We start from the raw sequence: 14,498 nt of genomic DNA, 5'->3' as shown, positions 1-14,498 counted from the left end.
GGCCAGGAAAGCGTCAGTCTCTTTGGGAAGAACTGATAAATGATGGGAAACCCACGAGAGCCTTTCGAAAGACAATAAAGACTCCATTTACTTGAGGAAAGGGCGTATTTTATCTGATCAGCGACACTAAGATAGTGAGATAGAAATCGCTATGGCTCACTGTGACGTGAGGAAGACGGGATGATGTTTACTCAAAGTACAGTATGAAATTAACCCCACATCGACCTCCAACAGTCGACCAATTCCTAATTCGCCTCAGAGCCAAGACTAGGATTTGTTGGTGAAAAATTACAGGGGGGTGTTTTTATTTGGATAAATGAGGTAGGTTGTCATTTTAAAAAAACGAATAGCCTAGTAGTTCTTAGCCTAGTAGTTCTACACTAAAGGCCAATGGATAAATGTCCTATTGGTAATGGATGATATGCTGTCAATAACTGAAAAGCAAGGCGTAATTCGATTTTTATCAGAAGTAAAAGAGAGGTTTAAAATTCAAAATAAAAAGGTGCAATATATATATATATATATATGATAAATGACGATAATATAGGTGTGTTATGACACAAACATCTCCAAAAGTGCACTCAACATATTCCATATGATTTTTCCATATGCATTCCATAATCATGCTCATGGTAAGCTGCTATGGATCTCGAGAAGACAAAAACAACAACGAGGACAAAAAAAGAAGAAGAAGTCCAACAAAATGGTAAGAATGGTTGTTAAAAAAAAAAAAACACACCCCCGAGCCCTCTCTCTCTGTCGCTCTCTCTTTCTCCCCTCTCTCTCTCTCTCTCTCTCTCTCTCTCTCTCTCTCTCTCTCTCTCTCTCTCTCTCTCTCTCTCTCTCTCTCTCTCCACAGTCTTCTAAATAAACAATGGCTAGGCACTTCGCCGTCTCTCCGCGCTGCATTTCACAATTATGAGTCTCAACAGGGAGCGTTCATTAATGTTATGCTAATTTTCTCGATCCAATTAATTCGCTCCCTCTCTCTTTTCTCCCTCGTTCTCCCTCTCTTGTTCTCCCATTTGGAAATCGGAGCTGTCACTCAGTCTTGGAATGAAAAGCACAAACAAAAGAGAGCTGAAATACTGACTAATGTATTCTGGTGCAGGCTGCTGAGACTTTTACTAAGTATATGTTATAAAGTGAGGAATGGACCTAAAAAGTAAGCAAGGATATACATATAGGGGGATATTCACTGATGTATTTACGTATTGTTCTCAATAAAATAACATATTGTGATAGCTGGCAGTCTGTGAATGTTATTTTGTATATTCCATCTTGAAATTCATAAAATATCCTGAAAAATAATCTTCAGGTAGGCATACCTAATTAAAATTGTGGATGGCGTGGCACGGTACCTATATCAAGGTGATTGACATATTGAGTAGTGGCGGCGTGTGAGTGTGTTTGTGCGTGGGTGCATGTTTGTGCCTGTCTTTGTGTGTGTGTCTTTATGTGAGTGTGAAAGGAAGAGAGAGAGAGAGAGAGAGAGCAACAGACCCGCACAGACACAGACAGAGGAGACAGAGAGAAAAAGGGTGATTGAATTAAAGTGTGTGTGTGTGTGTGTGTGTGTGTGTGTGTGTGTGTGTGTGTGTGTGTGTGTGTGTGTGTGTGTGTGTGTGTGTGTGTGTGTGTGTGTGTGTGTGTGTGTGTGTGTGTGTGTGTGTGTGTGTGTGTGTGCGAGAGAAAGAGCGAGTGAGAGAGACATAGGTACAGAGAGAGGCAGATAGACAAAGAAGACAGAGAGAGAGAGAGAGATAGAGAGAGAGAGAGAGAGAGAGAGAGAGAGAGAGAGAGAGGGGGAGAGAGGGCGATTGAATTAAAGTGTGAGAGAGAGAGAGAGAGAGAGAGCTCTTACCCTGAGGTAGTTGAGAGTGAAGTTGGTGAGCCCCATGCGGGTGATGTTTTTGGAGAGCTGCTCCAAAACCTGGGGGTCTTGTGCCTAAGGGTTGGGGAAGGGGGAGTGGGGGGGTAATGAAATTGAGAGAGGCAACATACAGTATTCATTTATATTAACTACTAATATTAACTTGTTAGCACTCTTTCATATAGTGTAAGTCTTCAGTCTGAAAATGCAGTGTATTAACAAACCAAGAGACAGCTTGGCCTGGCGCATGCTTCCATTTCGAAGCTTATGAAAAATGCATAGTCTCATCTCCAGTTGTATCTTTGTGTGGAGAAAGTCAGGAAGGAAAATATCAAGTCGTTCTGTATTGTCCAAGAGGAGGGAAAGACAGAACTATGCTTTGCTTCTGCTCTAGCATTGGCTAGGTCGCTATTGAACCAACGACTACCATAAAGTTGAGTCTGAGTATGTGGATAAAGGACGATGGGGAAAAAAAAACATGATAAAAAGAAAAGCTTAATCTTAGACTATGATTTGAAATTGGAAATTAAATATCAATGCCAACTAGCCACCTCTAGTATTGTGAGAACCTGTGACTCCAAGAGGTGTCAAATGCTTTTTCAACCATGGTTACCAATAACTACATTGAATACCATTTGAAAAAAATGATCCGTGCCAGAATAGTCTAACCTTGAAGTACCCACAAAACTGTGAGACTATGAAATACCCACAACATTTCCATTCCAAAATGTGTGCTTTTACAAGAAATGAAAACTCGAGCAAAAAACGGAATGTTTAAAATGTTATAACATAGCCTGTGATGTGTGTGTGTGTGTGTGTGTGTGTGTGTGTGTGTGTGTGTGTGTGTGTGTGTGTGTGTGTGTGTGTGTGTGTGTGTGTGTGTGTGTGTGTGTGTGTGTGTGTGTGTGTGTGTGTGTGTGTGTGCGCGTGCATGTGTGCGCGCACATGTGTGTATGTACATGTTTGTGTATTGTCTGCGTTTGTGTCTATGTTGGTGTTGTGCATGTCTGTGTGCACGCGCACAAGCACGATTGTGTCTGTCTAAATTCAGTCTTCTCATTTCCAGACCTAGTTCCCTCTACCCTTTTCATTAGTTGAGGCTATGATCAAAAGAGCTAACTCACTTTTACACATCACTCACATGCCTGTGAAATATCAGGCCAGGGCCCACAATACCCTACTCTCCTGGAATTAGTGGGAATACCCACAGGGGCCAATTTAATGGTGTGTGAATTTCATAGGAAGATTTGGCAAAAAGAAGGAGGCTGGCTACACGTGGAAAACTACTTCTTAAATGTACCTGTAGGCCCACACGGCTGAAGAAAATAGACTGTTTCTATCAGTCATTGTTGCACACTTTTCAAGGTAGGCTATGCAATTTAGATTACGATAGGTTACATGCATATGGGTAATGTATTTGATGCATACATATTCAATATACTAGAGTATTGACACGAGTATGACTGTGCACTACTGAATATAATATACTATGTCTAACGTATGGAATTATGACAATTTATAAGTTGCTCACTTTTACTGGCCTTCCTTCCGTGTGACTATTATGTTGAATACACTTACTGGAATTAAACAGATTATTAATTTGACCTTTTTTTTTGTTGTTGCTCAGGCAAGGGCCCTCTTTGATCCAAGCCTTCCTTTGATGTCTGCAAATAAATTGGTTTATGAAATCCCTCCAAATTGGGACACTTTCCAAACTGCTTTGTATGGCTTTTAAATTCATATGCTATGAATAGCATTTAAGTGTCTTGGTGGAGTTGGGGCACTTTAGACCCTGTGGAGCAGGACTCGCATTATATTTTGAGGATACGATACACCTGAATGGGAAATGGGCAGGTGACATATAGTTAGAGGACTCCTCTTTGTATTGTGCCATTATAGCGTCTGTGAGAGCACGGGCAGAGCCATTGAGGCCATCTCCATTTTCAAGTTGTAAATGTTCTTCTTCTTTTGTTTGAAAAAAGCATAAAGCTAATATTGGTGACTTAACCGCCACCTGCATTGCTGGAGTCATGAACCAAATCCTGCGTGTCATTCATTTATTGTGGCCACTATATGGCTGTGATATAGCTTAAAGCCGTTTCCAAACCATGCAACCAATTGGCCCCAGGTTCAAATTCACAACTTTCATTCATCTGCTTTCTATGCCCTCATATTTAGCCTCACATTGAAGTGTTTTACCAGTTTCTTTTTTAGGACAATCATGGCTACAAGAACACAAAACAATTTGAAATTAACATTTGCATGAATGAGTTTTATTGACAAATATCAAAGAACAAATAATTTTTGCCACGCAAAAAAAGAATGCTGTAAGTATAGAAATTGTTTGCTCTGTGGGAAATTAATATCCAACTAGTCAGTGACAACTGTGTGAAGTTTGGAATTTGTGACAGCAACTATGTGAGCTTATTTCAGTATTATAGACACTATGTCCTGGGATTTCCTATAATCTTCTATGTAGACGACCCTGACCTTCTAACGACTGTTGTGTGGCTTGTGAGCATCATAGAGCAAAACATTACATTTGCGTGTTCGCGAGAGTCAAAGCTTTTCATAGTGGGTTTATAATACTTTGCAGCTCAAACCGTTTTCGAGAGTCAACCTTGTCTCACAAACACATCTCCAGTACAACTGTCAAACCAAGACGTTTTTACACCAACTTTAGCATCTTTTTGCTGCCTTTCCTTTTTTTGCTGCCTTTCCTTTATATCTGAAACGTATTGCAGGCGACAATGCCTGTACTTCTATTTCCTAGTCATTATTGCCATAATGTATTTAAATGTCCCGCCAACCCCTCAGTATAAACGTTACCTTACCATCTTTGGCAATTGGCACAAATGAAATCATAGTCCGGTCCAAATAGAAACATTACTTGCTCTATTTTGTGGACAAGACATGTCAATCAAGCAAGCCGGGCAACTAAAAGCAACTTTCTCTAGACAATGACTTGGTTTGTTGCTAACATTAGCTAGCTGTTTGCTATCTCCAACATTTTGAGTTTAACTGTAGCCACCTTTTTAATTCACCATAGCATGAAAATCAACACATTATAGTACAAATGGCTTTACAAGTATGGCGAGCTGCTAACTGACTGAACTTACTAATTGTGAATGTGAAGAAATGGAAGCAGTACATTGAAAGCAGCATTTCTGTCGGATTTAGAGCTTGCTCTCTCACATCAGGTTAACATGACAACGATCTCAACAACAGAGTCAAAGTTGAATGTCTCTTGCTCAGTCGTGGCAAGCAATGGCGGTATAAAAGGTGAATGCCGACAAGAATGTGGAAAATATTTGGCTGTCTGAAAGGGGACCATATAAACATTGCCCAATTATTTGTTCTGTCAACATACCGCAAATCCTATGTCAATAAGGTATACTTCAGCCTCCGTCAATCGCACAGGCTAATGGTGGAAGAAATAGACGAATCCAATGCAAAAAAACAGAAGTCTGTAGCAAACACACAATGTTTAAAAGGGGTTAGAAGCACTAAATGATGCCGGCGTGAGTGTGGGACTCAAGAGGTTGAAGAAAACAATGCTCTGATCATTGGCTGATCGCTCCCAACCCATCCTCACCCAGTTGACTACTTTAAAATGGTGGAAGCCCTCAATGGCAATGTCCATGCAAAACTGAGTATATCCATGGTGACTTCCTCAACATTCTCTATGGTTCTCACCATTCTCTATTATTCTCTATCATTCTCATAATTCTCTATAATTCTCTACGGTGCGTGGGTGGCACATGTTGATGATGTCAAAGCATAGAGTTGGACATAGGGCACACCTCTGCATCTTGCTATAGCGGCGTCTGTGACAGCATGGCCAGTGCCCTCTATCCAACTCGATGCGTTACATTTGTGTGGGTGTGCAGTCAGCGCATGTTGATGATGTCACACCACTCACGTGCATGGCCAGGATGCTGCGGGGGATGAGTTCTCGGTTCTGCCGGATGGTGAAGTGCCAAGTCTTGATCCTCATGAGGTCGTCAAAGGCAAATTCAAGAATCAGGCGGCCCTCTGTGCATACCTGTCCCAACAACAAAGCCGGGGTAACACTTTCTTAGAAGGGCGTATACAGAAGACATGCGTAACACCTTCCTGAGACCAAGCATGACACATTTATGAGTGCTGCAGTATCATTCATAACATCCTTTGTAACAAATGTAGGAATACTCAGCTTCATTCAACATATGTTTTCAAGATCACTTAGTACACAGTAGGCTACAGTTTACGTCACCTTTGACATCATTCCCCCACACTAATGTACAGTGCATTCAGAAAGTATTCAGACCCCTTCACTTTTTCCACATTTTGTTACGTTACAGCCTTATTCTAAAATGGATTAAACATTCCTTCATCAATTTACACACAATACACCGTAATGACAAACCGAAAACGAATTTTACATTTTTTTTAGCAAATTTATTACAAATAAAAAACAGAAATACCTTATTTACATAAGTAATGCACAGTATTTCTTTTACTATCAGACATTTTTAATTTGCTGGCATGTGGACGTCTGTTTATTGGGTAATCACAACAGGGATCGATTTTTATAAGCAAGGAATGATTTTCATAAAACTCAGCATGTCCTTCAGTTTCAAATTTGTTCAAGTTGTTTGGAATTGGGCAGACTATTATTTACTCTGTCCTTATTCAGCAGGTCTGTCCTTGTTCCTCTCATCCCTCACACTCTCTTGAAGATGACGTTGAGAGGAGTGTGTTTACGGCAGAGACAAAATAAGTTTGGGTCAGAGAGAGTAGCCAATTAAGAAACAGAGAAATAATGAGAGAGGGAGAGTGTGCAAGAGAGAGAGAGAGAGAGAGAGAGAGAGCGCAAGCGAAAGAGAGACAGTATGAGTGAGAGACAGGAAAAAAAAACACATTCGCCCCTTTAGCCGAATTCAGTGTTGTAGGGGCCCTTGCAGTTCCCGATGTTTCGTTGCTGTGGCAACCGGAGGGAGGGAGAGAGCGGGCAGCAAAAAAAAAAAAATCAGCTGATTAGTTGGCATGGCAACCAAAAAGATGTAATCCCACCAGACACACTCTAATCAATGCCCCCAGCACAGATGGTCTCTAGAGGATCAACAAGAAAGAGGCTGGCGGGCATACAGGCCTGGTCACGTGGTATCACTCCGCAACCCTGGAAAAAAATGAAAAAGTAGAGAAAAAGGGATTTTTTTTCCCCCTCTGCTATCTCCTACCATTGAATATATGATTTAACCCATTCTGGTAATGTAGTTTTGTCTATGCTACTTGGCTACAATGTGAGGATGTTTCTCTATGCAGTATGTACTGTCTGGATTTTGTAGTCATGAGTTATTCTGGCCATTGAGATGACATTACGGAACTACTTTCTGATAGTTATCAAGTTAGTCATTGGATATCTAACAAACAATATGGTTGTCTTTAGATCTGTGCAGATTAGACAGAATACATATTTTAAAATAATCCTAACTGTTTAATGGACAATGGAAAGGGTTTTCGTTCTAGTTTGATTATGATTCCAACGGCTTCTTAGATGAGTGCACTCTGGCCACAGGGCAAAAGTACGAGTTTAACGATACTGGCTACAGATGTTAGTGAAATTCTGTAACGCTTCCATTGGTATTAACACAAAGACCTACACATGCTAAAATATATATTTTTGTACATTGTGAAACATTCTATTCGGAAACTCGATGAAGCGTTATCACGGAGTTAAACAGAATATAAAGGGACCCCTAAATGTACAGAAATATTGTCCAGAAAAAAATACATTTTATCATATGTGTACTGTACATTATCGGTCAAAGTCTTAGAACTCATTCAAGGGTTTTTCTTTATTTTTACTATTTTCTACATTGTAGAATAATAGTGAAGACATCAAAACTATGAAATAACAAATATGGAATCATGTAGTAATAAATCAAAATATACAGTATGTTATATTTTAGATTCTTCAAAGTAGCCACCCTTTGCCTTGATGACAGCCTTACACACTCTTGGCATTCTCTCTACCAGATTCACCTGGAATGCTATTCCAACAGTCTTGAAGGAGTTCCCACATATGCTGAGCACTTGTTGGGTGCTTTTCCTTAACTCTGCGGTCCGACTCATCCCAAACCATCTCAATTTGGTTGAGGTCGGGTGATGGTGGAGGCCAGGTCATCTGATGCAGCACTCCATCACTGTCCTTCTTGGTCAAATAGCCCTTAAACAGCCTGGAGGTGTGTTGGGTCATTGTCCTGTTGAAAAACAAATAATAGTCCCACTAACCCCAAACTAGATGGGATGGCGTATCGCTGCAGAATGCTGTGGTAGCCATGCTGGTTAAGTATTCCTTGAATTCTAAATAAATCACATACAGTCACCAGCAAAGCACCCACATACCATAACACATCCTCCTCCATGCTTTACATTTGGAAATACACATGCGGAGATCATCTCACAAAGACCCAGCAGTTGGAACAAAAATCGCAAATTTGGACTCCTGACCAAAGGACACATTTCAACCGGTCTAATGTCCATTGCTCATGTTTCTTGGCCCAAGCAAGTCTGTTCTCCTTATTCGTGTCCTTTAGTAGTAGTTTCTTTGCAGCAATGCGACCATGAAGGCCTGATTCACACAGTCTCCTCTGAACAGTTGATGTTGAGATGTGTTTGTTCCTTCAACTCTGTGAAGGGCTGCAATTTCTGAGGCTGGTAAACTCAAATGAACTTATCCTTGTAACGATCTTCGTCTTCATCGGATGAGGAGTAGGAAGGATCGGACCAAAACGCAGCGTGGTAAGTGTCCATTATTATTTATTATAACAGACCACGAAAATACAAAATAACAAAGTGAATGTAAGAAATTAAAATCGAAACAGTCCTGTAAGGTGAAATCACAAAGCAGGAAACAACTACCCACAAACACCAGGTGGGAAAAGGCTAGCTAAGTATGGTTCTCAATCAGAGACAATGATAGACAGTTGCCTCAGATTGGGAACCATACCAGGCCAAACACATAGAAAAACAACATAGAATGCCCACCCCAATAGGGGCGGCAGGGTAGCCTAGTGGTTAGAGCGTTGGACTAGTAACTGGAAGGTTGCAAGTTCAAACCCCCGAGCTGACAAGGTACAAATCTGCCCTGATCAGGGTGTGACAATCCTCTGCAGCAGAGGTAACTCTGGGTCTTCCATTCCTGTTGCGGTCCTCATGAGAGCGAGTTTCTTCACAGCGCTTGATGCTTTTTGCAACTGCACTTGAAGAAACTTTCAAAGTTCTTGAAATGTTCCATATTGACTGACCTTCATGTCTTAAAGTAATGATGGACTGTCATTTCTCTTATTTGAGATGTCCATAACATGGACTTGGTATTTTACCAAATAGGGCTATCTTCTGTATCCCCCCTACTGATTGGCTGAAACGCATTAACATTTAAGAAGGCACCCCTGTTAATTGAAATGTATTCCAGGTGACGACCTCATGAAGCTGGTTGAGAGAATGCCAAGAGTGTGCAAAGCTGTCATCAAGGCAAAGGGTGGCTATTTGAAGAAATATATTTTGATTTATTTAACACTTTTTTGATTGCTACATGATTCCATATGTGTTATTTCATAGTTCTGATCTCTTCACTATTATTCTACATTGTAGAAATGGTCCTTCTGTAGCTCAGTTGGTAGAGCATGGCGCTTGTAACGCCAGGGTAGTGGGTTCGATCCCCGGGACCACCCATACGTAGAATGTATGCACACATGACTGTAAGTCGCTTTGGATAAAAGCGTCTGCTAAATGGCATATATTATTATTATTATATTAGTAAAAATAAAGAAAAACCCTTGAATGAGTAGGTGTTCTAAAACTTTTAACGGTTAGTGTACATAAACTGTACAGCCAAAATGTGTCGTAGCAACTACACCATAGTGAAGTTTCTTTACCAATAAAATGGCTTTACAAAACCTTTACTCTTACAATAGTACACTTCATGGGACTGTATGAAAGGTACAGGCAACTGATGAAAATGGTTGTGAATACAAACAGTGGTCATAAAAAGGTAAGGCCCCTTGGAGAGTCCCAATTGATTTAAGAAGCCTGTAATAAATATTCTCCACATTTGCTTGGCTAGGGATCTCAGTCACATATTCTGGGAGGAGAGAGTAAAACAGCACCACAAGCTTGCTCAAGAGACACCATTCTCTACTGTATAAGGTGCTACATAATAGATTAGGTTCAATATATAAATATTATTTAAATATACACATTCATTATAAATAAGGGTGTAATAGAGCATTAATAATACATTTGTAACATATAGTAACATTATAAAACATCATCATATACATTCATTATGTATTAGTCTGTAATCGGATGGCTTGGGGTTAAACACCCCCAGGGGTAAACGCCCCCCCCTGTAATTCTCACAGAAACCACTTAATGTCACCAAAACATTTCCAACACTTTCCCTGGATACCACTAGTCTTGCTCAACTAAACATGGAATCTGTCTCATCTTAACGTTTTAAGTCACTCCAACAAAACGATTTAGAGGTACATTGATTTCATATTGTGTGCTTTAGAAAAATGTAAATATATAATTTAACGGAGTTACATCTATAAATGTTTATAAATAAATATATATATATAAATATATATATATATAAACATTTATATATTTATAAACATTTATATATATATATATGCATATATACTCCAGTAGGGGAGCCTAAAGATAAATAATTAACTTGGATATATATAGGAGGTTTTGCCCCAAACATACTCACTTTAAATTGTACTACTTTATTAAAAACTGATGACCATTTTTCTCTCTAACCAAGTGGATTATTTATCTTTAGGCTAAAAATGGTCATCCGTTTTTAATAAAGTAGTACAATTTAAAGTGAGTATGTTTGGGGCAAAACCTCCTGGGTGTCACGCCTTGGTCTTAGTATTTTGTGTTTTCTTTAATTATTTGTTCAGGCCAGGGTGTGACATGGGGTTATTGTATTGTCGTATTGGGGTTTTGTAGGCATTGGGATTGTGGTTGATTAGGGGTGTGTCTAGTATAGGCTTGGCTGCTTGAGGCGGTTCTCAATCAGAGTCAGGTGATTCTTGTTGTCTCTGATGGGGAACCGTATTTAGGTAGCCTGGGTTTCACTTTGTATTTCGTGGGTGATTGTTCCTGTCTCTGTGTAGTTTCACCAGATAGGCTGTAATTAGGTTTCACGTTCCGTTTGTTGTTTTGTATTTGTAGAAGTTATTTCATGTATCGCGATTGTTTCATTTAAGACATGAGTAACCACCACGCTGCATTTCGGTCCGACTCTCTTTCTCTACAAACGAAGAACGCCGTTACAGAATCACCCACCACACACGGACCGAGTGGCGTGGTAACAGGCAGCGACAGCATGAGCAGCGAAAGGAGGATGAATTATTCAGAGAATGGACATGGGAAGATGTTATGGACAGCAGAGGTATGGAGTATACTACGTGGGAAGAAATAGACAGGTGGGCGGTCGACCCAGAGAGAGTGCCGGAGCCCGCCTGGGATTCGCTGGAGCAGTGCGAAGAGGGCTATAGGAGAATGGAGTCAAAAAGAAAAACACGGCGGCGCAGAAAGAAAACCGAAAGTCACCACCAAAAATGTATTGGGGGAGGGCGCAGAGAGAGAGTGGCTGAGTCAGGAGTCAGACCTGAGCCAACTCTCCCTGTTAATCGTGAGGAGCAGCGATCAAAGGACTTCTGGACTTGGGAGGAGATATTAGACGGAAAAGGACCCTGGGCTCAGCCTGGAGAATATCGCCGTCCCAAGGAAGAACTAGAGGCGGCTAAAGCGGAGAGGCGCTGGTATGAGGAGGCAGCACGGCGACGTGGATGGAAGCCCGGGAATCAGCCCCAAAAATGTCTTGGGGGGCTTACAGGGAGTATGGATACGCCAGGTAGGAGACCTGCGCAAACTCCCTGTGCTTACCGGGGGACTAGAGAGACCGGGCAGGCACAGTGTTATGCTATGGAGCGCACTATGCATAGCCCGGTGCGGTTCATACCAGCCCTTCGTATTGGCCGGGCTAGAGTGGGCATCGAGCCAGGTAAGGTTGGGCAGGCTCGGTGCTCAAGAGCTCCAGTGCGCCTGCACGGTCCGGTCTATCCAGAGCCACCTCCACACACTAGTCCTCCGGTAGCAGCTCCCCGCACCAGGCTTCCTGTGTGTGTCCTCGCTCCAGTATCACCAGTGCCAGCACCACGCATCAGGCCTACAGTGCGCCTCGCCTCTCCTGTGCTGTCGGAGTCTCCTGTCTGTTCAGCGCTATCAGAGCCTTCCTTCCCTCCTGCGCTGTCGGAGTCTCCCGCCTGTTCAGCGCTATCAGAGCCTTCCTCCTCTACAGCGCTGCCGGAGCCTCCTGCCTGTTCGAAGCAGCCAGAGCTGTCAGTCTGCATAGAGCAGCTAGATCCGCCAGTCAGCCATGATCTTCTAGATCTGCCAGTCAACCAGATTCTTCCAGATCTGCCAGTCAACCAGTCTCTTCCAGATCTGCCAGTCAACCAGAATCTTCCAGATCTGCTAGTCAACCAGAATCTTCCAGATCCGCCAGCCAGCCAGGATCTACCGGAGCCGGCTACCTACCTGAGCTTCATCTCAGTACTGGGCTTCCTCTCAGTACTGGGCTTCCTCTCAGTACTGGGCTTTCTCTCAGTACTGGGCTTCCCCTCAGTTCCGGGCTGCCCCTCAGTCTCGAGCTGCCCCTCAGTCCCGAGCTGCCCCTCAGTCCCGAGCTGCCCCTCAGTCCCGAGCTGCCTCAGTCCCGAGCTGCCCCTCAGTCACGAGCTGCTGCTCAGTTCAGTGGGGTTGGACTATTAGGCCATGGTCGGCGGCGAGTGTGGATTATCCCAGGACGCGAAGGGGAGGAACTAGGACATTAATGGAGTGGGGTCCACGTCCCGAGCCGGAACCGCCACCATGGACAAACGCCCACCGGACCCTCCCTATGGTTTTGAGGTGCGTCCGGGAGTCCGCACCTTAGGGGGGTTCTGTCACGCCTTGGTCTTAGTATTTTGTGTTTTCTTTAATCATTTGTTCAGGCCAGGGTGTGACATGGGGTTATTGTATTGTCGTATTGGGGTTTTGTAGGCATTGGGATTGTGGTTGATTAGGGGTGTGTCTAGTATAGGCTTGGCTGCTTGAGGCGGTTCTCAATCAGAGTCAGGTGATTCTTGTTGTCTCTGATGGGGAACCGTATTTAGGTAGCCTGGGTTTCACTTTGTATTTCGTGGGTGATTGTTCCTGTCTCTGTGTAGTTTCACCAGATAGGCTGTAATTAGGTTTCACGTTCCGTTTTGTTGTTTTGTATTTGTAGAAGTTATATCATGTATCGCGATTGTTTCATTTAAGTCATGAGTAACCACCACGCTGCATTTCGGTCCGACTCTCTTTCTACAAACGAAGAACGCCGTTACACTGGGCAATCGATGCAAGTCAATGGTACCTATATTAGCATTTTCAAATCAAGTCCAAATCATCTATAAGTATCCTCTTTGAGTTACATAATCCATTTTGAGATACAGTAATTTAATGATGAACAGGAAGGATGGAAATAAGAAGAGGGGCCATACATCAAAAGGTCATTATATTGAAGATATTAATAGTGCGATGTGCAATGTCATTTTGATAGTGGGGCAAAACACCACCCTCTCTAAAGTTTCTGTTTTTATTAAATAACAAAAATATATATCATTCTGCCCACTTATTTCCCTTCAAAATGTGTTTGCCTATGGATAGCCTGTGTGCACATATCTAAATCTTACCAAATGTAGCTTTTTGTTGTTGTCAGAAAATAGATATTTCCCTTAAGGGGGGTAAATTCTGTAGTCAAGTGCTCCCCTATTAATTGTATTAGGCTGTAATATACCATTATTACACTGTTATTACATTCTAATTCATCAACCGTCAATTCAATTCAAATTGGCTTTTGCTTAAACAGATCACTCAATAAATGAGAATTAAACAGCGAGAGATAGAATCATTGACTGTCCCCACAGGTAGGGATGGCCCACTGGGCTACAGTTACAAGGGCTTTGGTCCCGATGCTACATCCACAGATCTCCCGTCTGGTTTTTCCATCCCCCACAGGAAGTTATGGCAATTGGGCTACAGTAACAAGGGCTTTGCCCCAATGCTTCATCCACAGAGCCTAGGTATAGTGGGGCCTGCTGAGTGTTGCATCGAGGTTCTGGGATACCATAGGGGTGCAGCGGGGGGTACCATCATGCAAAAACCGACACCCTCGCCTCACACGCACACAATTCCACACAAGAACACGTACACACACATGTACATGCACACATGCTGGGTTTGCACATCCAGATTACTCCCAGCGGGATGGCGGGGGCTTTTCCCTTTGGGATAGGGAAGGAGCCAGGAATGATTTCTCCAGGGATGAGGAATGGGGGGCTGGAAGAAGGAGGGTGGAAGGGTGGAGGTGAGAGAAGAGGGGAACGAGGCAGAGCTCATTGAGATTCAGCGCTCCAGAGCCAGAAGCCTGGATGGGAGCTCCCGGAACGTGCTCTGTTAGTGGAATTTCTTTTAATGAATTAATTTTTCCACTTCCTGATTTTGCTAAAGCTTAAATGGGGCGGTTGAGAGAATA

At 42.4% G+C, this 14,498-nt stretch overlaps 1 protein-coding gene across 6 annotated transcripts in view; it reads right to left on the bottom strand.

The window, feature by feature from the left end:
- The window catches only part of ldb2a (LIM domain binding 2a), a 91,109-nt gene that overhangs the window by 20,016 nt on the left and 56,595 nt on the right, over nucleotides 1-14,498 (bottom strand). For all 6 annotated transcript variants that reach the window (XM_052488431.1, XM_052488434.1, XM_052488432.1 and 3 more), the window contains exons 4-5: nucleotides 5,796-5,918; nucleotides 1,865-1,948 (exon numbers count right to left, since the gene is read on the bottom strand). In XM_052488431.1, coding sequence (XP_052344391.1) covers nucleotides 1,865-1,948; nucleotides 5,796-5,918 — 207 coding nt within the window. The remainder of the gene's footprint in view (nucleotides 1-1,864; nucleotides 1,949-5,795; nucleotides 5,919-14,498) is intronic.

Source organism: Oncorhynchus keta, chromosome 30 (genome assembly GCF_023373465.1).
Source record: "Oncorhynchus keta strain PuntledgeMale-10-30-2019 chromosome 30, Oket_V2, whole genome shotgun sequence".
In the NCBI taxonomy this organism is placed as follows: domain Eukaryota; kingdom Metazoa; phylum Chordata; class Actinopteri; order Salmoniformes; family Salmonidae; genus Oncorhynchus; species Oncorhynchus keta.
Note: the sequence above shows the minus strand (reverse complement) of the source record. Positions and strands in the feature narration are given on the sequence as shown.